This window comes from Phalacrocorax aristotelis, chromosome 8 (assembly GCF_949628215.1).
Source record: "Phalacrocorax aristotelis chromosome 8, bGulAri2.1, whole genome shotgun sequence".
Lineage (NCBI taxonomy): Eukaryota > Metazoa > Chordata > Aves > Suliformes > Phalacrocoracidae > Phalacrocorax > Phalacrocorax aristotelis.
This window is the reverse complement of record NC_134283.1, coordinates 12,268,773-12,296,509: the sequence shown is the minus strand read 5'-3', so window position 1 is coordinate 12,296,509 and position 27,737 is coordinate 12,268,773. Positions and strand designations below refer to the sequence as shown.

Here is a 27,737-nt window from a genome sequence, read left to right as displayed (position 1 = left end):
TTTTACTTGATTCTATTTTGTCTGATTATCCCTGGGGAAACCATTGCCATTCATCAGCAGTCAAAGACAGTAAGCACGTGCTCAGCTCTGCTGAAGCACAGTAAGACTCAGGTGAGCATCTGTGTTTGCAGCTAGTTGTTTTCTGGCACAAACACAGACAGCTGCTGTCACCTGCAATGGTTAGAAGTGTCTTTGTAATGAAGATTTTAATCTCCTGAGAGGAATCTAAACAAGAGGAGGCTCAGCTTCGGGGGAGGGGTTCGGAATCAAAAAAACCCTCTATAGCATTACCTATAACATAGGGGCCAAGAGGAGCTCTTGCCACCAGGGCAGGTTTAAGATTGAGCATGAAAAGTAATTGATTTCTAATAGTCAAGACTTTGAGATTACTGCCTTATATTTGCAATACCTGTGCTGCTTAGTCATTGCTCATAGATTTTAAAGGGATATTGTGGGGTGACTGAAATATCGGACAGTGTGGACTTTGTCCTACTAGTTTTGTTTCATTAGCCTGTAAGCTGAGGTAGTGCTGAGTGTAGAAGGGGACTGCTGGATATCATAGCTGCTCTTTGTTCCTGTGGGGCTAGGGCATGGCTGTTCTCTCAGACCAGTGGGAACCACTCTGCAAGAGGTGCTTCATAGCTGCTCAGGGTCCGGAAGGAGAGGTTTTTTGTCAGTCTTGGGACTTCTTGAACGATACCTGAATAGCCCTCTTTTCCAAAAAGGATGCAAAGACCCTGTTGTTGTAAGACTCTGCTGAGGGCTTTTTTTTTTTATGGGTTGGTATTAAAATCCTCACTGACAGAGCTGAGTCTTAGCCTATGCTGTTGAACAGCATTTCTTATCAGCGTAGACAAGAAAATAAAATACTGGATATCAGTTGTTAATGAGGTATTGTCATCTAAACCAGCTTCTTGAACCTGAGTATCATCAAATCTAAGCTTTTTTCCTCCCCTCTGCTTTATAAATGCTTTTCAACTTGCAATGTATAGCAAGTTTCCTAAGCACGTCTAGTTATACCAAATTTTGCGGCATTTGGCTTCAGTTCTGTCCTTGCATTTCTTAAAGCAGCTTCTGGAAGTGTGGCTTATCCAGCTGGTCTGCCCTGGTTGTGCTTGTACATAGCTGTGTGTTTGCAGCACATGTGTTGAAGCAGTCACTCTATCTGTGCTTTGAAATTAAGTTAAGGTAGAAAATAGACAAGTCCAGCAACCGATAAGCAGGTGTCCACTTCCCAGCAAGAGTGGAAGGGTGGAAGGCTGTGGGGGCAGCCCTGCCCCTGCTGAATCCCTGCCAGATTACCCAGGGGGTTTCGGGCTTCTTGGAGCAATGGGTTCCTTGTGGCACAAGGGTCTTGCCACAGGTGAAGCTATTCCCTGAGTTTTAAAGCATTAGTGTAGCACTGCAGTGGCAAAACAGAGTCTGACTAAATACAATAATACGTAATGCAATAAAGAGACATTCTTGGGATGGGGTGGTGGGACATGTGTTGTGCCTTTCCTCTTTGCTGGCATGTCAGCTTGTGAAAGGGCGGTGCTGTGCATGAGCACTGTGCCGGTGTAACAGCTGGCTTTTCAATGTACTGTTTAACCACAGTATAAGATGCCCCCTGGCAGCTCAGTCTGCAGTGCAGCAGCTTCAAGTAAGGCTGGCCAAGCACAGCAGTGAGGAAATTGCAGTACAGATTAAAGAAGCTGATGCAGACCCCCCACAAGTTGTGAAATCATTTTAAAAGGCATGACATTGAAAAAAACTTTTTAAACTTTTAATTTGTAAGCTTTGTAGCTGGGCATGTTCCCCTGTGTAGGAGTCCTTCCATGGGTGCGGGCAAGACAGAGTAATTTTCTTTTTAGGTGAAAGTTGAGAGCCACAGCTACCATTTTAGAAATACACTGAACAACACAAAAAATTTTATAATGGCTTTAAAGGAACATTATTAAGTCTTATATCATTTCTGAAAGACGTGTAAAAAGAAAAAAAGATTTGCTAATGTATTGTTAAAGGGCTCAGCAAGCAACTTCTGTAGCTGGCCGGTCTGTCTCTGGGACAATGCTCAACCTGCTCCCACAGAGGACAGGTTTTGGAGCACAAGCCAAGGGGTACCCCTGTACCAGTGATGTGGGGGACCTTCCCGTTACATCTGACACCATCCTCTGTAGATGAGTGCAGTGCTGCATGAAGGCTGGGGCCATCTTGCCGGGTCTTACTTAAAAAGTGGCAAAATGCAAGGCAGGGGCAGGTTTATATTCAGAAAGGAGCTGCATGTGCAAGGAAATTGATTACAGATTGTCCAGAGGCTATTTAAAATTCTCCTTTTGGAATGGCAGACAGCCATGCAAATCTCCTCCTTCCACCCCAAATTGGGGCCCAAGATGTAGGGGTGACCCTTCAGTGCCACAGCTCACATGTGGAGGAATGGGAAGGCATAAAAATGGTGGAAGCAGGGAGATTAGCAAGGGAAAGGGAACAGCCAGCCCTGCCTGCCCATACTCTTCCCTGCTTCCCCTCCCCAGAGATAGTGGCAGGGGCCGTGTTGGGCTCAGCACCACCCAGTCCAAAGACTGTAAAATATGATGTGAGGGACTGAGGTTTAGAGAGGAACTGAACAAGAGAAAATAAGTCTGAAAATGTACAGACAATATTTTAAGGAATACATTTTTGTGTGCATGGGCTCCTTTCTTTAATGTCCATGATGCACAGATAAGATTAAGCCAGAAATAACTGGCTTAAATGGTGATGGAGAAGATTGAGGGTAAAGCTTAACAAAAATCTTGGCAGTGTTGAGATCTTTAGCCCTGGAGGGAATCCCTGGGGAAGACCGAGGCATCTCCTGCTGTGATAGACATCCTCCAGATTCAGAAGTACTTTCTATGCATTAAAAAAAAAAATCCCATGAGGGATGTAGCTGTTATCAAAACTAGATCATACTAGAATAACACTAACATTAAATATAGTTATGCCTTAGCTGAAATAGCCCTTATTATTAGGAGCCCTAACCACTGCTACGGCATTAACGATGGCAGCTTGTGCTGAAGGATTGGGTTTTGATGTGGATGAGTCACACAATATTATTCATAGCACTAATAGATTTGCTCTGGGTCTTCCCTACTGGGAAGCTACATGGCTGGAGTGGAGTGGTGAAATCTTTCAAGAAGATAGATGAGGAGTTAATGTATTGCGAAAGCATACATAATACTTGATAAAATTTATGAGGCTTTTTGGTTAGTTTCTCTTGCTGGCTGAAGCATTGCAACAGATTTAAAACAAACAAGCTTTTCTGGAAGGCTGGATGTGCCCTGTTCAGGAACTGTAACAAATCTTGAATTTAAACTGAAAAAGAAATACCTGCATTAGGAGTTTAAAAACTGTCTTGACAAAGTCTCTGGCACAGCTGTGTGCTGCAGATGGAACAGTTATACTTGCACATTGGAGAAAGGCCATAAGTTATAAAGGACCCTTAAAAATGATCCTCTACCTACCAGCGTAGATACCTGCGTGTATCTATTTTTCACAGATCAATGCTCCTGAAAATACTGCAATTTTGGGAGAAGCCAGTGGTATTTTGGGGAGCATACTGCTTTTCACCACAATAGATCTGTAGATTTTAATTGCCTCTTTGGAATGGGACAGTACTCATTCCTGTTCTGGCAGCTCTAGTACTGAACAAACAAGAATTGCACAAAGACAGAATAACCTATAAATGAGTCCCCTGGCTCCCCTCACACCATGTCCTCCTGCTCAGTGCTCTCTTTTACCTTAGCTCAGGTTTGTTGCTATTTCTGGCAGCAAACAGCAGATGCAAATAGCCAGTCTTCAGCAGGCTCTTGGCGAGAGCTTCCACCCCCACACTCTCACCTTTTCATTGTGTCCGTATGTGCAGCATGGCATCCCCCAAACCGATAACAGACAGGGTGTCTAGCAAAACTTCAAGCTGATGTGCAGCATTACAGTGTGGTGTCTCTGCACACCTGTGCTGCGTGGGGCTGATGGGGTGACCCCCGAGTGCTCCTATGGCTTACACATTGGCGAGGGCGTGAGAGCTGACTGCGTGCCTGGATTTCTGTATCTGCTCAGCTGCTTCAGTGTGATGGGCAGACCTGCTGTAGGCTGGGAAGGGTGGCGAAACAGGGAGATAAGCACCAGCAGCACTGTGGAAGCAGTGTGATCGGGCCATGCTGTGACGGAGCGGGGGAAGAGAGAGACGAGTCCCGGTGAGGTGTAACCGCAGAGATAAGGTGGCGGCAGTCGTCTGGCGTGGCAGTGATAAAGTGCAGACTCAGTGCATAGACAGAAAATCTATGGTGTGTTTTTTAAATGCTTGCATTTGGCTTTGTCACAGCCCTGAATGTCTCTGTGTGTTAGGTTTCCTCCAATAGGAAAGGGCATTGCTCGTTCCTGGCTGTCTGGGTGCTGGGGCAGCAAGGGGCATCGGCAGCAGGGCTGTTACTCAAACCCAAATTGCTGTGGGGAGGAGGCATCCGTGGCACCGCATGGCTTAGGGTGACACCCTCCCGTTATGGCAAGACTGCCAAAGCAGTCGTCCTCTTGTGCAAGTCTGTATTGAGCTGGAAATAGCTAGCACTTTTTTTTTATTTCAGGGTAATGCTTTCTGGGTGCAGCTACTTGAAGGAGCAGGACAAGAAGGAACAGGCAGCCTTCAGGATGGTCCTTTCCTACAAACATTTACTGGATTCTTTTTTTTGTTAAATTAACTAGTTAATAATATTTTTAAAAATCTGATTCTTTAATGAATGAATATATGATAAGGCAAAATTCTGTTCCAACCTTATGATGGATTTCCTATTATTTTGCTCTTGTAACACGTGCAAAAGCCATCTCAGTAGGAGTGGAAGTGCTACACCCCTCCTGACAACAAAATATTCATATGGAAACCTGCCTTGAACATGGTAAATGTGCCTGGGAAGTACCTTCACTCGGTGTAGGACATGTTTAAAAATAGATATGGTGGAGATGCTGAAATGCTCCAAGAAAATGAGATATCAGAAACTGCCTGATGAGAAGCCGAGTTTTCAGGAGGTCTCATGTTCCTTAGCAGAAGTTCTTAGACCAGCAAACTTAGCAGTAAGGCAGATGCTTTGCCTACAAATAGGAATTTCAAAGCAAGCCTCCGTCAGCAGGACCTGGAGGGAATTTGGTGAGCAACTCTGGGGCAAGAAGGAAATTGGCTGTGCAGTTCAGGGAGACTCATTACTGTGCTTACCCTGTTGGGGATAATTTGTTTCAGCTTTACTAGTGTTGCTACTCCTGATACTTACTGCATTTATTTTTTCTTCTAAGATGTGAATAAGTGGAAAAAAATTGATTCCTTCTTGTAAAACAGCCACCTTCTCTTCTCCTTCATGGCCTCTAACTAGAGTTTCTTGTTACAAAGCTACTTCTTTGTACCAAAATGCTTGAATTGCATATATGTCCTTGCCATGGACATATCTTATAAATAAAATATAGAATAGGCTGTGTAGAAATATGTGTGCGTATATATATGTCAGTAATAATACAGTCTTAATCCTGCCTGGGAGGTATAAGCCAGTTACTGGAAGTTGTGTGACCAATCCCAACAAATCCATACTAAGTAATCACAGTAAACGGCACCTCATCTAAAATGGTAAATTAGGAGCTTCCCATGTGGGCAGTGTTCTTGCCACCTCCAGATCAAGCCTAAGGAGGGACCAATGCATTCACACAGCACAGTTGCTTGGGCAAGGTAGGTCCATACTCGTGTTGTGCTGTGCACACCAAGCCCACTGCAGATGCTCAGTGCATGACGCCAGCCACAAAAGTGGAGGATGGAGAGAGATGGAGCCAAGTGGAACGGGGGGGTGAAGGGGGGAGAGCGGGTTGGTGAGCCTGAATTTGCTTCTGTCTGCTGGCCCAAGCCTGCTCTCTTGGCATGTGAAAATGTTTCTGCTAATAATAAAGCAAAAAAGAATATACCCACTTGCTCAGCCCTCTCATATTCCTAACTGTAAATAAGTATCAGTTCTCTGCAGGACAGAAGCTGTCCTCAACCCAGCACTGTATTGTGTAGCACCAATGAGCCTGGAAAAGACATCCTGCAAAAATACTGACCTCCGGAACAAAATCCGCTTTCTGCTCTAGTGCATCAAGAGTTTGTAAAAGAGATATTTGAGAGCCTTGATCTTAACAAATTCTGTGAATTCATTTTTTTGCTTATTCACAACAATGGTCTGTGATGGGATGAGGAGAAAGGTAGACCTCACAGCTATGCCTGCTTGATGTTAAACAAAAGCATTTTTGCTCTTAGAGAAATTGGCCCATAAAATTGCTCAGGAGCTGCTCATTGGTGTGAAAAGATGACACCAGCAGGACTGCCAGAGCCAGCGAGACCTTGGGTGATCTGCTCCCACACTGCTAGTTGCACACATTCACTAAGACCCTGGGGTGCTGTCACTCAGCCGGGCAGCACTGTGGGATGTGTTACTTGATTGGAGAGATGAAAAAACACAGCCATTTCTTCCTTTTTTTTTTTCCCTTTCCATTTTCTCTCCCCACCCCCCTCCTATTTGTCCAGCATACGGCAATCACTCTCAACATTGTCCAAAACAAAAAACCCAAACAGAATGCCAACCCCCCTGTAATTTCAAATCTCCAGTCCTTTATCTAGTTATATTTGGGATCTTTTGTGCTTGTAACTTTGACATTGAGACCTGGTGCTGGATGTGTTTCCCAGACCAGTCACTCACACATGCAGTGTGCAGTTTTGCTCATAGGTCAGTGCCTTGTGCAGAGCTAAACAATTTGCAAACTGTGGTACTGCCTTGAAAATTAGGGGATGAGGATTTACTGAAAAATCCAGTGTTTTTAGTTCAGATCTCGCTTTTGAACTATGAGAGTGAATTTGGGGTCAGGTTTTGATGTTTTTTTAACATAACCATGGGAGCTGAAACTCATCTTTTAAGCAAAAGCTGAATTCTCATTAAAACGCTTCAAGAACTGCACTTTGAATGAAAATACTAAATATCACTGTGCTTGTGAGAGAATAAAGGGACCTGGTAATGCTTTGCATATTCACTTAGCATGCAAAGTCCTTAGGGCATCTTTTATTTATCTGCAGCACACAATCCATGCAAACTGTAAAAATAATGGATCTTGCAGCCTGTTGAAAGTATTCAGCTGTTCTTCAGGAATGGCCTTACTGACTGTATTTAGAGACCATATTTCTGATAAAACTAAGCAATTTCCTGTGTGGTTAGCAATGAAAAATATCACCTATGCCTTTTTTACTGCTTGTGCATTTCATCTATGCTATACATCTGAAATTCTTAATGGGTCTGTAATATGGACTAGAAATTTGTCTAAGCAGCTCTTTGCCCTACAAAGTGAAATACTAACAACAAAGAAGTTCTGCACCTTTTTAATTTTTTTTGGCCACAGCCAGGTAAATCACTTTGTGACTAGTTGTTCAGTGAAGGATTACAGCAGGCAACGTTCCTGAATAACTGTGTATGGTTCATGAGCATAAATCCTGCCAGACTCCTGCTTTCCTCAAGTGCTGTTTATTGTCCTCAAGAGATGGTACTCCAAAGCTCAAGGCCTGCCATCCAGCACTTGGTGGCACGTTGCAGGTAATGCTGTGGAGAGACACGATGTTCAAAGGCAGCCTCTGGCAGGTAGTGCTGGCAGAGGGAAAGCCTGCATTACCTGGGTGTCCTGCATCCTTCAGCATCATTGCGGGGGTTTGTCGCATGTTTATTGAATCAGAGTAGGAATCAGGAAGACAGTAGTCAGTCTCATCAAGGATTATATCCCCAACTGTATATTGGGTGTTTCTCTGGTAGAGTTGTACAGATGGTCTGTGGCTGGGCATCTCAGCTATGAAGGGCAAGTCCAGCATTCTTTCTCAGTGCCAATGTGGGGAAAGGAAGCCATTATTTGTCATTCTTTTTATGAAGGTGTAGAAAATGAGAAATTTTTTTTTTGTTAATGAAATGTTTGAGACTGGTCTGGTTTCAGTTACAGCTTTCTTTTGATATGTTAGTACATTGTATCCTCAACAGTAGATAGGGGCAGTTTTCATTGGTAACTGTGAATAGAAGAATAACCAAAAGGCTACCCATCCTCTCAGGACTCCCACATCTAAGTAGACATCATTCAGGCCAACAGGATGACAGTCTGTGTCATTGCTTAAAATAGCTCTCTTACAAACAAGTGCTAAAGCTTTGCATCCTGCCTGGGAGTTAATAAACAAATATATCTTATTTGAGTATAAAATACTTGAAGATTCGAGATTACTGTTTGACAACAACAACAAAAGCTTAGTCAAAAGGAATTGTGCTTTGCAAATTGTTTAAATCCAAATTAAATGAGGTGGATTATGTCAATAATGATGACTATGTAGATCACCATGGATATTTATTTATATATTTATTTAGCAGAAAACTGCTAAACTAAGCAGCCTCCGGTCCAGCTATTTGCCAGTTACTAACTGGCTTTCAAAAGTTAAGCACTCCTAATTGAGGACATTAGTGGCTGGTTTTGATTGTCACTGGCTGTTTGCGAACTCTGGGCATGCCACACCTACAAAATCAGCCAAGAAGTAATAGCGTATCTCATAATTTTGGTGCTAACTGGGAATCTTGTGGCAGCACAGGCAGTCCCACTGGCTCTATTTACTTCCAGGAAATCAACTTGCTGCTCTCTGCCCTGGCCAACCTTGGGCTCTGCTGTGACCTATGTGCTGGCACTGCTGGGAATGTGACAGCTGCTGCACACCTAAGTTGTGCCGTGGCGCTTAATGGGATGAGCACAAGGTGCTGCTCGGCCTTTGCCCTGCTCCTCTCCAGCTTATTAACAATAGTGTAGCATTTAATACAAGAGATTATAAGACAGAGTGTGTGTGTCCCCTTAAAATACAAAGGATAAGTGAAGTTCTGAAGTGACAAAGCAGTCAGGCCCCAAAAAATTTCTGGCATATAGGGACTTGGCAAACACCTTAAGTGTGTTTTCTTAACCTCTAGTCAAGCATGAATTTAGGCTATGTGGCAGTGTTTTAGATATTCATATAATGGCCTTGAACATCTTTGCTTTTAAATAGCATTCAGAAAACTCTTAGTGACGAATGGATGAAGAATAAAATAATCTATAGACCTTGGCATTAAAATAAGAGCCATTTAACTTCACATGCGAGTTAAAAATGTAACTACTGTACCAGTGGAAAATGAATTATAGCCCTTCTGCTAATATGCTTGCAAAAGAAAACCTGAAAAATGGCTATAAAAATAACAATGATAATTTAATGTCTAAAGGGATTGGTATTTAACAAAATTAAATTATTTTAAAAATCTGACTTCAGTTCAAATATTCATGTTAAAATTCCTAGCAAGTAAGAACATGACCAGCCATTATAAACTGTAATTCCAGCATTCCAAGTGGATTTGACTGGGTTAAGAATTTATAATCTGATTATGCTACACCCAACTTTAAAGATTTAAAAAATTAGGCTACTTAAAATACTGACAAAAGTGTTTTCTTTAACTTGTCATAGATTTATAAAGAAGATATTTGCCTTTGAGCACTAAAATACAGGTGTAGTCCAGAAGGACCTGAAGAACCAGCTTTTTCTAACAATGAAACTGAAAACTGAGTAAAGGAAAGGAAATATTTCAGGCATAGCTTCACTATTAAGAACTGATGAGGTTTTACAGAAAGTGTGATGAGCCCTAGGGTTAGTTTTTGCTATTGCATAAGATACTCTAGAGATCTGTCGGTCATTTAAATATTTATATATTTAAATGTAACACCTATATATTAAAATGAGCCGCAGCATCCTCACAAGGACGCTTGCGATTTATCCTACTACTTTTTGCCGACCAGAATATTTAACAAGCCGGGCTTCAGTTTCACCGAAGCAAAACAAACAAACGGAAATCCTTTAATGACTATAAAACCCCAGAGAAACACGATCGGTTTTCCCACCCCTTCCTCTCCCCGGGAGGCAGGGTGCAGCGGTGCGGGGGGGCAGGAAGGGCCCGCAGCCCCTTGCCCCGCCCGCGGCGGGCCGTGCCGGGCATCGCCCCGGCCACGGCCCCGCACGTCCCCGCCGCGGGACGGAGCTCAAAATGGCAGGGAAACGGCGAAACGGCTCGGGAAGCGCCTTTCGCCTGGCTAGCCAGGGGAGCTGCGGCGGAGTGGCGTTCCTAGCCTGGACTTCAGGGAATGCTGTTGTGGCCGGCACGTTTTTGGTTTGCCGTTTCCTCCAGTGTTACTCTAACCAGCGCCTTTGCAAGACGATGGCATGTATCCTTCCCTTGAGAGAGAAGAACCTCTGTTTTCTTGTCTTTGATATTTTAAGAAAACATGAGACTCATTAAATTGCAAAGAGCGCCGATGAGCAGAACTAGCAAGCGGGTACTACTTGTACATGATGGCTGCGTTGTGGCGATCTTGGGGGTGTGTTAGGCAGCTGTGTTGCAATTAGGTGAAAAATTCACAATCTAGAGAAGAGCAATCAAAGCAAATTTGTGAGAGCTGCTAACCTCAGTCTTCCCGGGGCCTTTAATGTATCTGGGGCCATCTGAATAGTTCTTTAAAAGTAGTAAGCTGCACATTTGGTTCTGGCTTAAGGTGTATAAACTGCTTAATGGCGACTGTTAGTTTGGAATCACTTTCCACCAGCAGTGGAAAGCAGCCTTAGAGGAAAGCAGTACCTGCAAAACCTGCGAGGTGCATTTATGGGACTGCAGTACTTCGTTGTTCAGCTGAAGCCTGCCTGCTCACTGAATGAGGCTGACCATGCTCAAGCCAACCTCTGCCGAGGTATCCAATAGTTTAAAAACAGAAAATGTGGTGGCTTAAAATTTCCACCTTTCTGAAAGGGAATGCCCTTTTATCTTCTTTTTTGTAAAATTAGTGATAATTTGTCAATTTTCTTCTACAGAAGAAGGCTAACCAAGAGAAACTTCATCAAGAAAGCTTTTAAGCCTCTTTTGGTAACATGATCATCACAAAATAATCTGCTTCTTGAATAGCATTCAAAGGAGGTTACATTGGCAGGTGCTGACTGTATACTTGTAGGAATGGCACATCTGTTCAATAAAGACCTCGCTGCGAAAGATATGATGTGGGATATTACCACCGTGGTACCTAGAGGCAAATGCAAATGCTCCCTTTACCAAAAAACAGTACTGGAAACTGTGCTCCCAGTCTCTGCAAGCATCTGCAAGCATCATGCACTCCTGAGTACGCACATGGGCATACACTGGGTGTGATAGATTAATTTACAACTCTGTGTGTTCAAAATTGCAGGGACCAGTTTAGCACCTGGAAGGAGACATGGTTGTCCCCGTCAGTCAGTGCTGGTCCCCACCTGCGTAATGCCTCCCTGTGTTGGAGACCAAACGTTTAGATGATGTGTGCAGAGGACAGACCTGCACTAAGGTAGATAAATGGTGAGGAGAGGCCTCTTAGGAGCACGTGAAATAATAAAGGAGAAGACGGATGTCTGCTAATACACAGTTTTATTCCATTTTATTTGAGTAACACTGCTGCAATGTGTTCATATCAAAGGAGAAGGTGAAGCCTCTATGACAGGATTTTTGTTTTTCTAAATTGAGAACTCCCTTTTATTCTGCTAATCCTTTCAGCAGCTGCAGGCTCTGTCTGCTCTTTTCAGGCACACAGTCCACTGCTTTATTTCCTGCTCCTCTGTTCTGACTCTTGTACTTGGTCTGATTTCTCCACTTCCTTAACTTCTGACTTGTTCTCCTCTTCTCTTGCCAGTGTTGGGATATGTGGGCTGCATTTCATTACCACAGAGAGAAAACCTCAGCCTCCCGTGCCCTTCTCTACACGCTGCAACGATAAGGCAGAAATATTGGGAAAAGCCTTCTCCTAGGGACTAGGTGGCATTTTCCTTGGGATATTCTCAAATGAGTAACACAGGGGCTCAAACTATCCCCTTGGCTGTGGGACTTCAGCACAAAAAGGAGATACTGTGACCCTTGAAGCCACGCCTGTGGCATTAGAGGTGGCTTCAACCCTTCCACTAGTTTCCAAAGAGAAATGGAATGCTGAACCTATATTGAGGCTGTAAGAGGGATGTAGATGAAACCCCTCTAATGTTCCTAAAATCCCTGGGTTGTCCTGGTAAGAAAGTGCAGAACTGCATGCTGCTCTCTATAAATAGTGCAGCTTTATACTGTATTAGCCCTCATTATCTATCCGACATCTGTTTTCTGTGCTCTCTGGACCTCAATATCCTCCTGACTTGGAGTTTTACCTGCAAATGGCAGAAATGTCATTAAATCCCCTGATGTAGAAATGGGCAGCTCCTTGTGCCCTGCCCTGCATGCATGCTGGAGGTGGGGGTCTTCTCTAGCATACTGTGTGACTGACTACTACTAGATAAATACTGATTTTAAGGAAAGCAACTGATAACGGAGCAAGGTTCCCGCATAGCGGCTTAAGAAGCAGATGCCAGCCCGTGCAGCCGATGTAATGTTTGTCCCTTGGCTGAGAAATCCTACAAATGACAGCTGTGCCTCTAGGACAGCTCTCTCAGTGCCCTCTGCACCTGCAATGATTTTCAGTATTTATCAAGAAGAAAAGCAATTACAAAATGCTGCTTTAAAGCTCCCCATTTTATTTTTAATAACAGCCAAAGAGTTCAGCTGTGTTAGGGAGTGCTGTGGGTCAGACAAGGACAGTATGACAGATACAGATTTTTGCCAGCCCGGACTCTTCAGCCCTATTCATGCCAATGACAGGGACCCTCACACTACTTTTTAATCATAATTTGTTTCACAGAAAATGCTGTGAGGTTTTTTTTTCTTTTTTCCTCCCCCTAGCTCTATTCTTCTTGCTCATTGTGACTGAGCACAGTAAACAAATTACTTGAACAGTCTGGGAAATTATCAGCAACTTCTGCCCAGTGGGAAAGCCTTTTCCTGTCCATTCCTGAAAGCTGTCAGTCCTCATGGAAGTATCATCATTTGCCTAATTAGAAAGTTGTAATAAAATGGCAGTGTGCAATTTCAAAAGTCACATAGTACACTAATACAAGTTCACAGAGGATCTTTTTGATAGATGAGTCGAGGCTTTAGTGGAAAAAACCTGGAAGCTGGCACTCTTTCCCTGACCCCCAACCTGGTCCCCAGCTGTTGCGGCACCCCCCTGCTTACCTCACAGAGTGTTGCCCTGCAGCTTTTTGCTGGGAAAAAGTGTTCCTCCTTTAATATGTGTACATTTGGCAAAGGGAATGCTGGAAATTAAAACTTTTATCTCTGCATGCATTGGGGCCCTTTCAGCCGTCAGCTATGGCTACCAAGAACCCATGCACGAGCTCTGTTTGCCCCAGGGCTCCACAGCAGCAAAGAGACACAGGAGGACTCAACAGGGCAGCATTCCAGCAATGAGCAGGTCTGGAGAAAAGGCACAGCTTGAACAATACACTTTCTGATCTAGTTCTGCCACAGATTGGAGATGTTTGACTTGTTTTAGGAAACTAGGAAAGAAGAAAAACAAGACAATAGACCTCTGTTTGAAGTAGGTTCTTTATAAATGTCAGTTTACAGAAGTTTTGTCATTGGTTTGGGTTTTTTTCAGCTCTGGTGCTTTTAAGCAGTTAAATCTCAGCTGAGAAGTCCCTGGACTATCTCAGAAGGCCACAAAGGGAAATGTAGGGATTTCAATAGATGGTGTTTTCTGAGACCTGCCTTCAGGGAGGTCCTGCAATTTGGTGGCTGGCAGTGAATTTGCTACTCTTGGCCTTTGCATGCTGCTTTGCCTGCCTCTGAAATCAAGATGACGATCCCTATCTGCTGCAAAGGACAGCTGGGCTGCCTGAGCAGCTCCTGTGCCTTGACCACGTTTGGTCAATGACAAGCGTTTTTATGATTAGATTTTTGGTAAAAGGAAAGTGCGAGACTGGCCCCCTATAGCTTTAATTAATGAGAACTTATTACTCTTGTCCCTATTGCTCTCTACTGTGCTCTGCAACCTGAACACAGTATGGTCCACTCACACCCATCTTCCCTGCAGTATGACTGCCAGCCTCACTCTGTGGGCAATAACAGACTAACGTGCTTTATACGTAGCTGCTTTGATTTAATATAGGGCCTGATCCTATGAGGCAGTGAAGTCCTCAGTTCTTGTTGACTTCAGTAGGATTTTAGGGACCAGGACGTGTTAAGAAAAGGGTCTTCCATTGGGAGCCCAAGAGTGCAAAGGGGAGCTACTCCTTCTGTACGCACTTGCAATATGTACAGGATTTGGGTACCTTTTGTAATAGTCCGGTTAAATCTTAACGTGTTGCTAGGGAACTGGCTGTGTCCACAACCAACAAACATGTAGACACTGTGTCCTACTGGTCTCTGGCAGAGTTTACCGTAAGAAATTACTTTATTGCAACAAGATCTGCTAGGAGTAGTACAGAAAAGTAGCTTGTCAGCTTTTTTAAAAATTACAAATATTTTAATTCTATCATACACATAGAAATCCCTTCCAAGCTGAAGGCTAGGTATGTGAGGACACCGCCCAGAATCAAATACTTCTTGCCTTTATTCTTTAAAACATTGATTCAGCTATTTCTTAATTTACTTGAGTCTAAGTACAGTGTTTGGAAGATTAACAAGCTTGGATACTTTCTGCCTTCTTGTACTAACTAATGCTATTACTATTCTCAAGACACTTATATAAAGAGCTGATTATTTATGTTTCCAAAATATATGGCTTTTCAAGTTTTCAGACTGCATTTAAGAGTATCAGAAACGGTGAAACTTTCGTGTTTATGGAGTCCTAGAATGGTGTTTCTGAAATGGTTTCATTTCCCTTTCATGGACATCAGAATTGTCTATATTGTTTTAAATTAGTGATAAAACAAGACTTGAAACCCCAAAGAAACGAGTCTGCTATCAAAACAGGATAAAATCTGGGCAGAGAAAAAAAAATAAGTCACGGGGAAATGGAAATGAAATATAGTCTGAGATGACCTCCCTGAAAACAAGCAAGCAAACCCTGTTCTATTAAGCTCTCAGGAGAGCTGCTAAAGAATTTTTAAATAATCCTGAGAAGGAACTCAACCCTTCATTTTCATTCTTCTCAGTCCATTCCTTGCAACTCCCTAAGAAAAAGTGATCCCTTGGGTGTTTTGTATAAAAGGATGAACTTTTATGATATAAAAGCACACAGCTTAAAGCTGGAAGCCTCATATTCCTTGGCAGTCATTATCTCCAGGTTTATGGAGAAGCACATATTGATCCTTTCCAAGGCATGGGTTGGCGGGGAGGCACGGAACACTCTTCTGGATTCATCACCTTCCTCGTGGGGCCTGAGCAGAAGGAATCTCACAGCACAGTATGGGACTGTTGAAAACGCATCATATATGACACAAGCTAATAGTTTTTTCTCCTTGTTTCATGGTGGTTGCACAATGTAAGAGCAGAAAGATGGAAGACACTTAGTAACTACAAGAGACTGGCCAACTAATGATGCTTTTTCTTGTCAGACCTGTAGCTTATTACGTCATGCCCATGTATGTAAGTGCAATGACCTTTTTGCAAAACTGCTTAAGTTATAAAGAAGGCGTTTCAGTATTCAGAGCTCAACTTCTGTCCTCCACTGTCTGAATGCATCTCTGTATTAAAGAGAGCATCTTTTTCTAGCCTGACCGCTCATCCCTGTGTGATTAGTTAGTGTAGCATAATTAACACGTCTGTGAGTTGTCCAGTGTCACAGGTGAAGTAGAGGTTTTGTGATGGGCAGCCTTGTGACCTTCATTGTCATAGATCATATAATATTGTGGATTTTAGTTCTCTGACCCGATGTATTCAATAGGATGAGATTCTTCCTTAACTTGGTTTTTCCTGGCTTTTATGACTCTAAATAGGGCCATTATATTGTTCAAGCATATTTTTTGTGGTATATTATATTAAGATATTTGGCCTGATGTAGATTATGCGGCTCCATGTAACTGATGAAAGAGCTATTGTTTCTCACTGCAGAAAACCTGTCACTCATCCAGATGACTGACCTATTTCTTGGAGTCAGAAGTAACCTTTCTGAAGTCTTACTGATTTTTAATGTTTTAAAGTTTAATGGTTTAAAGTTTTACACTTTCGTTCTTGAAGCCCTATATACAACATTATTTAAGGATAAAAAATTTCAACTTAATTTTCAGATGCAGAAAGATTTTATTTTTCTGTAAGTTTTGGTACTATTCTAAAGAAAGTGTTAAATGAATCAGAGCAATTCAGCTGTGGGGGTTATTCCATTACTCAATGATATAGAAATTCCTCAGGCTTAAACACCACCAGTATATTCCCCTCCACCTTTCTTTCTCTGAGATCCATTGGAATTTGTCTCTATTGTCTGAAAGAGATGATGAACCATGTCATGGGGCAAGAATTTAAGCAGCTCACCCTAACACTAGATTGGGCCATTCATTACCCTGAAATCAGAAAAAGATAATCTGCAAGTTCCTGAAGATGGGAACAATTAGTAGATAACCACTCTTGCTTTTCAGCCCTGACTTCCAGAGACCAGTGCCAGAGAAACACATCAGGAGAATAAACTAGTACTGTATAAAGAGATTTTGTGGAGGCTGGCATGTGAAGAAATGTATTTACCATTACATATGGCTTTCCTCTGCAGGAGAACAGGGCTTGCATATTCTCTATGCTTTCTCACTATACAGAGAGGGATTTAAAAAGGAATTAGGATGCTGAGATGCTCAATCCATGCTGGATTGCTGGCTCCCTGCTCTTTACCATGTAACACCTGCTAAAGGACTCTCTTTGAGACTTCTGAGTTTTTCAGGACCAGCAGAAAAAACAACACTGTTAGGATGTTTTATATTTGGGGCACTCTGGTACTGACAAATGTCTCATTTTATCAGGCTGCAATCAAAATGACAAAAAAGTGAGGCAGCTAGTAGAAACTCTCCCCCCCAGCCCAACAAAAAACAGGGTCTTGAAAGGAAAAGTTTGGCACACAAAAAGCTCCAAACACAAAAAAGCTAAACCTCTACCAAACCATTTCTGCTTGTTGTGAGCCTGCCAAAGCAGAATAGACTTTCTCAGCAGAAAAGGCTACATTATGCTAGAAGGAAATGAGCTGCAAGGCACAGGAAAAGGGAACACGAGTGGAGATTTATGGCACTGCTGAAAGCAGGCACTGTACTGCCAGATCAGGAGTAAGACTACCAAAAGATGCTACCTTTGTTTTTTAATCTATCAAGGAAGGAGGGTTTCTGTTGCAGGGTATCTAAACTACTGACATCTATTGCAGAAAGCTTCTCGCTTCAGCCTTCTGATCAGTCATTGTGTCCCAGTCAGAATTTTCTACTTTTTTAGAAGGTAAGAAGGAAAAAAACCAACTGGCAAAACCCACCCAAACTAAACCCACCAAATCAAAACCACCAGTCAATGAATACCTGACAGTTAATAACCTGGAAACAGAATTGTGGTACAAATGTTGCAGTTTTGCTCAAGTATCACTGGCTTTATAAGGCACAAATAGAGGTTTTTTTGCAAAAGATCTTCATTATGCCGTACTGCTGTTCCTGAAGATCATATGGGAAGGATTTGTTCATGTTGACATTTTTTACTTTGTTTTTTTGCTGCTGTTTTGGCTCTTGCTCTTCATATTGTACATGAGGGACTTCACATGCTGAATTCTCCTGGATACAGACTGCAGCAGAAAGGCGTATCTGTGGACAAACAAAACTGTTTTCTATGCCCAGAAAGACTCATTTAAGAAAAATATGATGATAAGGGGTGGCTTTTTTTGTTTGGTTGTTCTTTTTTTGTTTTTGTTTTGCCCCCCGCCCCCCCCCTCCCCCCCCCGCCAGGAATCTCTAATTAGAGTTCATTATTGCCTCCCTCTGTAAATTCAGTCTCAGAGGTAAGCCGCAAGCCCTAGCCCAGAGAAGCTGCAGGATCTCCCTGGATTTTTACCAAGCTAATTTGAACTTTGCCATAGTTTTTACTTGCAAGTGAAACTGCAGCTTGTTTTCAGCTGCCTGAACTCAGGTGAAAGGCTAGCCCAAAATGATCCTGATGGATAACTGTATGTTGGCCCAACCTGAAAGAATGCGAGAACATGGTATCACCCTGAAAACATATCACGCCATAAATGTAACTTGCACAATGCATTTCTTTCAAAATGTAGGGTCTGATCTTTCTCAGTAGTGTGTGCCTCTCTTTCATACTGGGTATCATATCAAATTACGGACACCTATCAGCTTTTATGTACATATGGAATCTGGACATGTAATTTTCAGTAGTTATGAATCTGAGCCTAAGCCTCTGGACCATATGGAAAAAAAATCTTCACAAGTGCCTCAAAAGTATCTTTGTGGTTTTCTCCTACTAAGGAAGATGCGCCATTTATCTTGAACAAAAATTTACTCCTGCCTTTATTTAACCATAGTTTGCATTTATAAGAGGACTTGATGTTGAATTACCTTTCTCTACAGTCCAGAACTAGATCCTGAATTACTGTCCTCAATAAAATAAATCAGTCATCTATGTGTAAATACTTTGTGTGCAATGTCAGCAAGTGCTATGTGGAACTGAATGCTCAAAATACTAGTTAGCAAGGTGTGTAACAGAGATAATGAAGACTCTTTTTAGAAACACTTTTTTTTCTGAGGGAGAACCACTGAAGTAATCTGTATTAATCTCTCATGTCAGAGAACAAAAGTGTTTCCTAAAACTTCAGCTAGCTATAAAAGTGAAATGCTCTCACACGGATTCAGAGAGGGAGAAGACTCAGAATGCAACACCACCATTTTCCGCGACCCTGGGTAGGATCACAGAAATCGGAAGAAATCAGCTAGAGATGTGGGTGTTTTTTCTTCTTTCTCATATATCTGTTTCTGCTGCAGTCCTGTAACTTGGGTACTACTCCAGTGAAGTCCATTGGGGCTGTCTACAAATGATCCTCTTAATGATTTGATACGTTACTTGATAGAGATGGATCTGATGGGTGCCAGTTGATTCAATGACCAAGGACTGGCCTCCTTAAGCAATGGTGGCATATGAAACATGATTGGAGAGGATTCCCCAAATAGCTGGCATTAATACTTATCAATTTCCCCTTGTATTATTGTGGGTTTTTAAAATGAAAAACATGAGTATGAAGGCTATTTGCAGTTCCGTGTGTTCTCCTTCCCCAGTGTTAGACTAGCAGCTTGCTGAATCTGTAGTAGATTTTGGTCTGTAAAGACCATCTGCAGGATTAAGAGCATATTAGAATGGCAAGAGACATAGCAGCAAGGAAGGCTGGTAAATAGTTTTCTGTTAATGGCAAGGAGGGAAAATCAGATCCAGTGCAATTGGATAACACCTGAACTTGGTGTTATCTTGGAGCACTGCCCTTGGAAATTGTATTTATGTAAATGAAAACTTCCCTGTAGATGCATACGCAATTGTTAGTACGATGCCAGGCAGGTATAATGACAACCAAGGAAATGTTATTTGGTCATTCCCTCGATGGATTATCATGATGTGGACAGTAATCTGCAATACATATTAGGACAATCCTGACATAAGGAAGCGTCTTCAATGTAAGGGGTCTTCCAGCTTGCATGCACTCTGCTGAGACCATCTGTAAGGTTGGCTGACTGACATCAGCTATGGAAGAAAGTGAGCATGTGCTGCTGAGTGATGTGAGCAGACAAATTCCAGAAAAGTACTTCCAGAAGTAGCAATAACTGAACACATTGCTCACTGGCCATCTGATAACTTTGTTGATATTATCATTGGACTTGAATTGGGAACCTGTTTACAGGGGATTTTACAACAAGCATGTGTCTAAGTAGAATAAGCACTGCAAGCATTTTTTAAGCAACCGAAAGTCAGATGACAGATAATTTGACCACCTGTGCTCAGCAAAATAAGGAGATGTGTTTAAGTTTTAGCTGACATCTTATCGTGACTCAATCTGTAGGTCTTCTAACGGGTCTTATATAGCCTGACATAAAATCATTCACATATACAAAATAGACTTTGTAATGTGAGTGCGACTCTATGACTACTTTCATGCAGATTTACAAGCTGCATAAACAAATGTTTTAACAGGTAAACAACTGTTTGTTTCATATAAACTACTTGATCTGTATAAAAAAACCCCATCAATCATCTCTTGTTAAATGTCTTGCATGCAATTTGTGTATACAGCTGCATGTACATTTCTAATGTAAGAACGGTGAATTTTATTATTCAGACCAAAAGTATCAGGCTGGTATTGCACTTTAATCAGGCTGCTGTTTCTAATTCTTGTACTTTTCTACAGAACAGTAGAATGTGGCAGAAACTACACAGAGCCAAGGCATGGAGCTTCCTACTTAGTTTTTAATCTACATAGGCAAAACTCTCACTGAAGGCACTGAATAAGAATTTCTCTGTACAGCTAATATGCCTGTGCTTATAGAAAAGATGCATGTGCAATAATCCTAATTACACATACAGCTCTACAAATAAGATATAAAGCCAGCTATGTAGAAAATGCATAAAATAACTGCTGAATTAGATATGGCATAGGTTTCTGTGTCTCCTAAAAATACTAATTGAGTTTTCAAGCAATTTGATAGTATCTGTAAATTATTATTTAGTAGATAATAAAGAACATATGTTACTACTTCTTAAGCTGTATCACTTAATCTGAGTATTGGAAAGCTCAATTTGCAGTGTAATTGAGTACCTTAGAAGATTATTAATAGCTGGAGACCCTGGGAGATTTGTTTTCACTGTGTGTAACCATGTTTAACCAGTTTGGGTGCTCCTACAGTGATTCTCAGGCACTTACCAAAATTCTGTGACAGAAATGAATTGCCAGAAAGATTTGTTACTACTACTAAACACTGTGTTCGACTTTACAGTCATTAAGTATCAGTCTCTTTTTAGCATTAAAACAAAAAGGTTTTGTATTCAGGACCTGCATCTACATTAGGATACCCCAAAGAGGTGTCTTCTGCCTCAACATGAAACAACCTTTGGAAACAGCTTTCTTCTCTAAGTAGGCTTGTTTGTATGCAATAAATAAATAAATAAAGTAATGAAGGATAGTCTTATGTGTTGTGAGAAAGCTAGGCTGCTGGGAGAAATCAGGAGACTGTCCTATGGAGTGGATATAAGACAGGCATATTATAATCCTAATTTGATGTACTTCATTCTGCTATTTTTTCCTGAGTGTTTTCTGTTAGATGAACTGGTATTTCCTAGGGCAAAGCCTTTCAAACCTCTGTAAAGAGAGGATAAAAATTTGAAAGAATGTTTTGTGAGTGCATTAAGATAGCATAGCCACTCATTATATTGACAAATATCTCATTGTAAAAGTAGTAAGAAAATTGTCCTATAATTCAAAACATGAAAAGAAGATGGAAAGGGAACACCTGCTTTGCAGGGAATTAGCACAGGCCATAGGAGCTGCAGGGCAGCTGGCAGGATGAGGGCTGCCTCTGCCCTCCCGTAACAGTCACTGCTCCCCAAACCAGTACATGGCCTGTGTTCATGGGGCAGAGTGAGCATCTCCTTAGCTCTAACAACCTGAAGCCTGTAATGTTTAAGCTGGATGAAGTGATGTACCTGCATCTAGAGGTAGTTTTTATTTCCTCAGATGCAACTATGAAATTTCATGATGTCCTTATAGACTACAAAATGTTGAGAGACCCTGACATTATTGGAATACTCTCAAATATAGCAGATAATAGTGTTCATACCTCCAAGCCTTCTCTTTCACCTCATTTTATCATGCTAGGAAGCACGAAGAAGATAATCTGGTTTTTTTTCTTCCGACTACAAATCATATAATGCTTTATTTTAAACAAGCAGAATTAGTGTATGGAAGGCAACAACAAGCTTAGTAATCACATATTTATAGGCTCATATTTACAGTATTTTCCAAATACTCCCTTGTGTTTCCTCTTCCTGTTACTAATTACTAGAAGATTATCATTCTCTATATCCATCCTGCAGCTGATTAGAATTGTAGAGCAGTCAGCTGAAACAGAGCATTTGCTGTAATGCTGGCATATCACAGCATCAAACTTTTATTTGATAATGCAAAAATATCCTCTTACATTTTCTGCATCTGCAGCATTTTTATACACTATTTACATAAAGATAACTTGCAAAAACATTTAAAGAAACATAGAGCGCATAATCTTTTAGCTCCACGCAGAGCAAGAAGAGGTTTTATTTTTTTTTCAAAGGTTATATCTTTTTTCTTGGTGTTCTCAAGAAATATAGAATCATAGAACTGTTAAGGTTGGAAAAGACCCTTAAGATCGAGTCCAACCGCTAACCTATCGCTGCCAAGTCTACCACTAACCCATATCCTCAAGCACCACGTCTACCCTTCTTTTAAATACCTCCTGGGATGGAAACTCCACCACCTCCCTGGGCAGCCTGTTCCAATGCCTGACAGACCTATTGGTGAAGAAGTTTTTCCTAATATCCAACCTAAACTTCCCCTGGCACAGCTTGAGGCCATTTCCTTTCATCCCACCGCTTGCTACTAGGGAGAAGAGACCAACCCCCACCTTGCTACAACCTCCTTTCAGGTAGTTGCAGAGAGCAATAAGGTCTCCCCTCAGCCTTCCCTTCTCCAGGCTAAACAACCCCAATTCCCTCAGCTGCTCCTCATAAGACTTGTTCTCTAGACCCTTCACCAACTTTGTTGCCCTTCTCTGGACACACTCCAGCACCTTGACATCCTTCTTGTAGTGAGGGGCCCAAAACTGAACACAGTACTCGAGGCATGGCCTCACCAGTGCTGAGTACAGGGGCACGATCACCTCCCTGCTCCTGCTGGCCACACTATTCCTGATACAAGCCAGGATGCCATTGGCCTTCTTGGCCACCTGAGCACACTGCTGGCTCATGTTCAGCCAGCTGTCAACCAACACCCCCAGATCCTTTTCCGCCAGGCAGCTTTCCAGCCATTCCTCCCCAAGCCTGTAGCGTTGCATGGGGTTGTTGTGACCCAAGTGCAGGACCTGGCACTTAGCCTTGTTGAATCTCATACTGTTGGCTCCGGCCCAGTGATCCAGCCTGTCCAGGTCCCTCTGTAGGGCCTTCCTGCCCTCCAGCAGATCAACACTTCCACTCAGCTTGGTGTCATCTGCAAACTTACTGAGGGTGCACTTGATCCCCTCATCCAGATCATCAGTGAAGATATTGAACAGGACTGGCTCCAACACTGAGCCCTGGGGAACACCACTTGTGACTGGCCGCCAACTGGATTTGACTCCATTCACCACCACTCTCTGGGCTCGGCCGTCCAGCCAGATTTTAACCCAGCGCGGACTGCACTTGTCCAAGCCGTGAGCAGCCAGCTTCTCCAGGAGAATGCTGTGGGAGACAGTGTCAAAGGCCTTACTAAAGTCCAAGTAGACAACATCCACAGCCTTCCCCACATCCCCTAAGCGGGTCACCTTATCATAGGAGACCAGGTTAGTGAGGCAGGACCTCCCTTTCATAAACCCATGCTGGCTGAGGCCAATCCCCTGGGTGTCCTGCATGTGCTGCATGATGTTATTCAAGATTATCTGCTCCATGACCCTTCCCGGCACCGAGGTCAGGCTGACAGGCCTGTAGTTCCCTGGATCCTCCTTCCGACCCTTCCTGTAGAGGGGCATCGTATTCTCTAGTTTCCAGTCGTCTGGGACCTCCTTGGTTGACCAGGACTGCTGATAAATGATGGACAGTGGCTTGGCAAGCTCCTCTGCCAGCTCCCTCAGTATCCTCGGGTGGATCCCATCTGGCCCCATGGACTTGTGAACATCCAGGTGAAGAAGCAGGTCGGTGACTGCCACCTCTTCAACAACTGGGACTTCATTCTGCATACTATCTCCATCTCCCAGCACAGGGGCCTGACAGCCTTGAGGATGACCAGTCTGACTATTGAAGACTGAGGCAAAGAAAGCATTAAGTACCTCAGCCTTCCCCTCATCTTTCCTGGCAAGGTTACCTTCCCCATCCAACAAAGGAGGGAGGTTGTCCCTGGCCCTCCTTTTGTCACTGATGTATTTATAAAAACATTTTTTGTTATCTTTAACAGTGGCGGCCAGTTTAAGTTCCAGCGGGGCCTTCGCCTTCCTAATCTTTCCCCTGCATAACCTCACAACATCCTTGTAGTCCTCCTGAGTCACCTGCCCCTTCTTCCAAAGGCAGTAAGCTCTCCCTTTTTTCTTGAGTTCCAGCCAAAGCTCCCTATTCAGCCAAGCCGGTCTTCTCCCCCGCCTGCTCGACTTATGGCACATGGGGATGGCCTGATCCTGCGCCTTTGAGATTTCCTTCTTTAGTAACACCCAGCCTTCCTGGACTCCTTTGCCCTTCAGGACTGCCTCCCAAGGGACTCTGTTAACCAGACTCCTTAACAATCCAAAGTCTGCCCTTCTGAAGTCCAGGGTAGTGGTTTTGCTGACCCTCTTCCTTACTTCTCCAAGAATTGAAAACTCTATCATGTCATGGTCGCTGAGCCCAAGACAGCCTCCGACCACCACGTCACCCACCAGGCCTTCTCTGTTTGTAAACAGCAGGTCCAGCGGGGCACCTCCCCTGGTTGGCTTGCTTACCAGCTGCGTCGGGAAGTTATCTCCCACACACTCCAGGAACCTCTGAGACTGCTTTCTCTCTGCCATGGGATACATTGGAGTCCAATGTCTAAATCCTTGAAGGGGAAAGGTTTTCCCTCTCCCACCCAGAAACAGGAAATCCATGATGACGGTTGATGTAAGACTCCTGGTCTATCATCGGTTCAAATGGCTATGATACTGCACCCATTTTTCCCCGCATTCAATCATTTGGAAAGAAATCTTCCCCTTATGTTAATTTCATCATACAGAAAATTTGTGAGCTAACAGGTTGCCCAATACCAATTCAGATCAAGTAGTTTAATCTTTTGCTGAAAGAGTCTTAAATAACATTTCTCTTGTTTAACTCAATAATAGCTTGCAAGCTGATTTGGTATTATTTACCATGTCCTCTAATTACAGGCTGTCATGTTTTATGTAGTGACATCTACAAAGCTACACTATGCTCTTACTATGTATCATTTTGTTACTGAAGACTCTGTGATATATGATGTAATTTCACCCACCTGCACACAAACAAATGAAACTCAAAACCAGGATCCTAGGGTTGTTTTTCAAATATCTTTTATCAAAATATGGGGGAATCTGCAGCAGAATTGTTAGGCTTTATTTGGTAACGCAGATAAACTTCTCTCAAACTGCATAAAAGTCAATATTTTTCCCTACTCAAATGCCTTTGATTAGATGAGAGGCTGTTTCACAAGACTTATTTTGTACAAGAGTTATATATATGTATTCTGCTTACAATATGTTGCAAATGAATCAGGTTAATGAAAGGTTGACTGGGTAGTGATCTGAGAGACCAGGTAGCAGTCTTGAGATACAATTATCTAATACCAAGACTAAAATGACATAGGTGCCGTAAATTTTCCCTATGGTCAGCAGCAATTCAGGCAATAGCTAATCCTGGAAGTGCCTTACTTCCAGCACTGTGCCTCACTGAATACCCACAAGTACCCCACTCTTACACAAGGTCATCTGTGCTCGACTGAGATCCAGAAACTAGATTTTCCCCCTTGATTGTGCCAAGGGATTCAATGTAAAAGTATGTCGGTATATCTAGAACACATCCTCCCACAAACTGCAGTTATAGCTGCTGATTAGATTTTAGTATTTCACTATGGGAATGGAATGAAATATTTTCCTTTTATATAATAGCCTCACCCATGATGCAAGAGAACCTGTTCAATGGCATTAAAATGTCTCTCTTTTTTTGCAAGACACAACGGGGTGTCTCAGCCAATTCTGCTACTGCACAGCGTATTCCTGGGGATGTGGCAGCTCCTGTCGTGCTCACTGCCGTCTCTCTGTGCTGCCACGGACCCTGTCCTGGCCGTCACTGCAAGTCCTTCCAACAGCTCATGATGGAGAAGGTAATGGCTGGGTCTTCCCATGGGGTTTTGAAGCTTAGTGGGTTTGTACAGGCTGCTGGTGTTCGGCTGGGAAACGGCTCCTTCCCCAGGCTTGCCCCCACTTCGCTAGCTCAAACGCCACGGTGACAGAGCACGCCGAGGGAAGGTGCTTAGCACAGCCTGCCCCGATTTATCAGCTTGGACTCTACTACAGGGGAAGCGTGAGAAACAGGCTGAGCCCTGCCGGCTGGCACCTCCGAAACGCAACCAGAAGGTTTGTCGGAAAAGGCACCGACGGGCGGCGGCTCTGCCAGCGATCTGCGGGCGCGGGAAGCGGGAGAGTGCATCGCTGCCGACGGCCGCGCTGCCAACTCCCGCACAGCTATCGGGGGTCCCGCGGTGTTCGGTGGCTCTCTGAAAGCCCAAGCTGCCACACTCATTTTGAAAAACCCCAGTCTCAGAAGAATCAACTTTTGGCGTAGCCTTAGAAGTAAGAGCCGCGTTAGGCTTAACAGCAAAAAACGCCACCAGCAAAACGCTTTAGAAAATCTCACGATTGTGCGTCCAGCTGAACGGCTGGGGCAGAGGGGACTCTGACTCGTGTTTTGCTGGTACCTCACGAAGGACGGTGCATCACAGGCAATAACGAAACGCCGTCCCGTCCGCCGCTCTCTCCCTCCACCCGGCTCACCGCCGGCCGGGACGCGCCGTCCCACGCAACACGGCCCGGCACCCCTCCTGTTAGCGGTACCGGGCGGGGAGCTGGCGCCCCGGTACACCTGCCCGCGGGCGCTGTGCCCCGCCGCACCGCCGCTGCTCGCCGCGCCGGCCGGCCCCAGCCCTCGCCCCAGCGCGGGGTTCAGCCCGGGGCGAGGGGCTGCGGGACCGGGACGGGCTGCCAGCGCTGCCCCGCAGCGGCACCGGGCCCTTACCGATGATGATGGCACAGGCGCTGACCAGCCCGATCTCCTTCTTCAGCGCCACCCGCTCGGGGCCGCCGGGCGCGCCGCGCTGCTCCCCGCCGGCCATCGCTGCCCGCGCCGCTCTGCCCCGCTGCCGCCGCCGCCCCAGCGCGCATGCGCCGCCCCCGGCCCGGGGGTGGGAGGGGGTCTGTGCCGGGGGGCGCGCGGCGGGAAGGTGCTGGGGCTGTCGCCGCCTCTCTAAGGTGAGGCGCCTGCGGGGAGCGGGTGGAGGGTCCCCCGCCACGGTCCCTCGCAAGGGTGACGGTGCCCGGGAAGGGTTGTGGGTCGCACGAGGCGCGTGTGCCAGGCGTGTCAGCCATCTCTGAGAAACACGCAAAGGTACCCCCCGAGGAGCGGGGAAACAACAGCAGTAACCCCAAGGTTAGCACAGTTTGGTAAGTGCCAAGCGTCAAATGACCGGTTTGGTTTGTCAGGCAGCAGGGTCTGCCCCGACGCCCAAGCAGCCTGCGTGCCCACAGCGTGCTTTGGATGACTTTGATGACCAACCAACCCAACCCCGTGTAGGGCTCACTTTTGCAGCGCTGCCTCCACAGGAATTTTCTCAGTGGCGGTCCACCTACTGAAGTACTTCATTAGTTCTGGTAGTGCCATAATTTAAGGGAAAAGTTTTATTGCTTGTAATGAGTACTGACAGTGTGTGGCTAAGCAAGCATAGTTAAAATCAACAAGGCAGTGCTCAAATGCTGACTGCTTGGTTTCTACCCTTACTTTTCTTGTTAGTTTCTTCTCTCCTCCTTCCCACTTTGTTTCAAACCCCTCTGAAAGGAGTTAAAATCCCCCAACTCGTGTGTGCACCAGCTCCCTTCACACTTGATGCTGAGGAGCTAC

At 44.0% G+C, this 27,737-nt stretch overlaps 1 protein-coding gene across 1 annotated transcript in view; it reads right to left on the bottom strand.

Annotated features, from left to right (window-relative positions):
* Positions 1–27,004, bottom strand: part of SLC7A10 (solute carrier family 7 member 10) — a 45,183-nt gene extending 18,179 nt beyond the window's left edge. The window contains 2 exon segments of the mRNA XM_075101407.1: positions 26,859–26,955; positions 26,957–27,004. Of these exon segments, the coding sequence (XP_074957508.1) occupies positions 26,859–26,955; positions 26,957–27,004 (145 nt within the window).
* Positions 27,005–27,737: the final 733 nt, after the last annotated feature.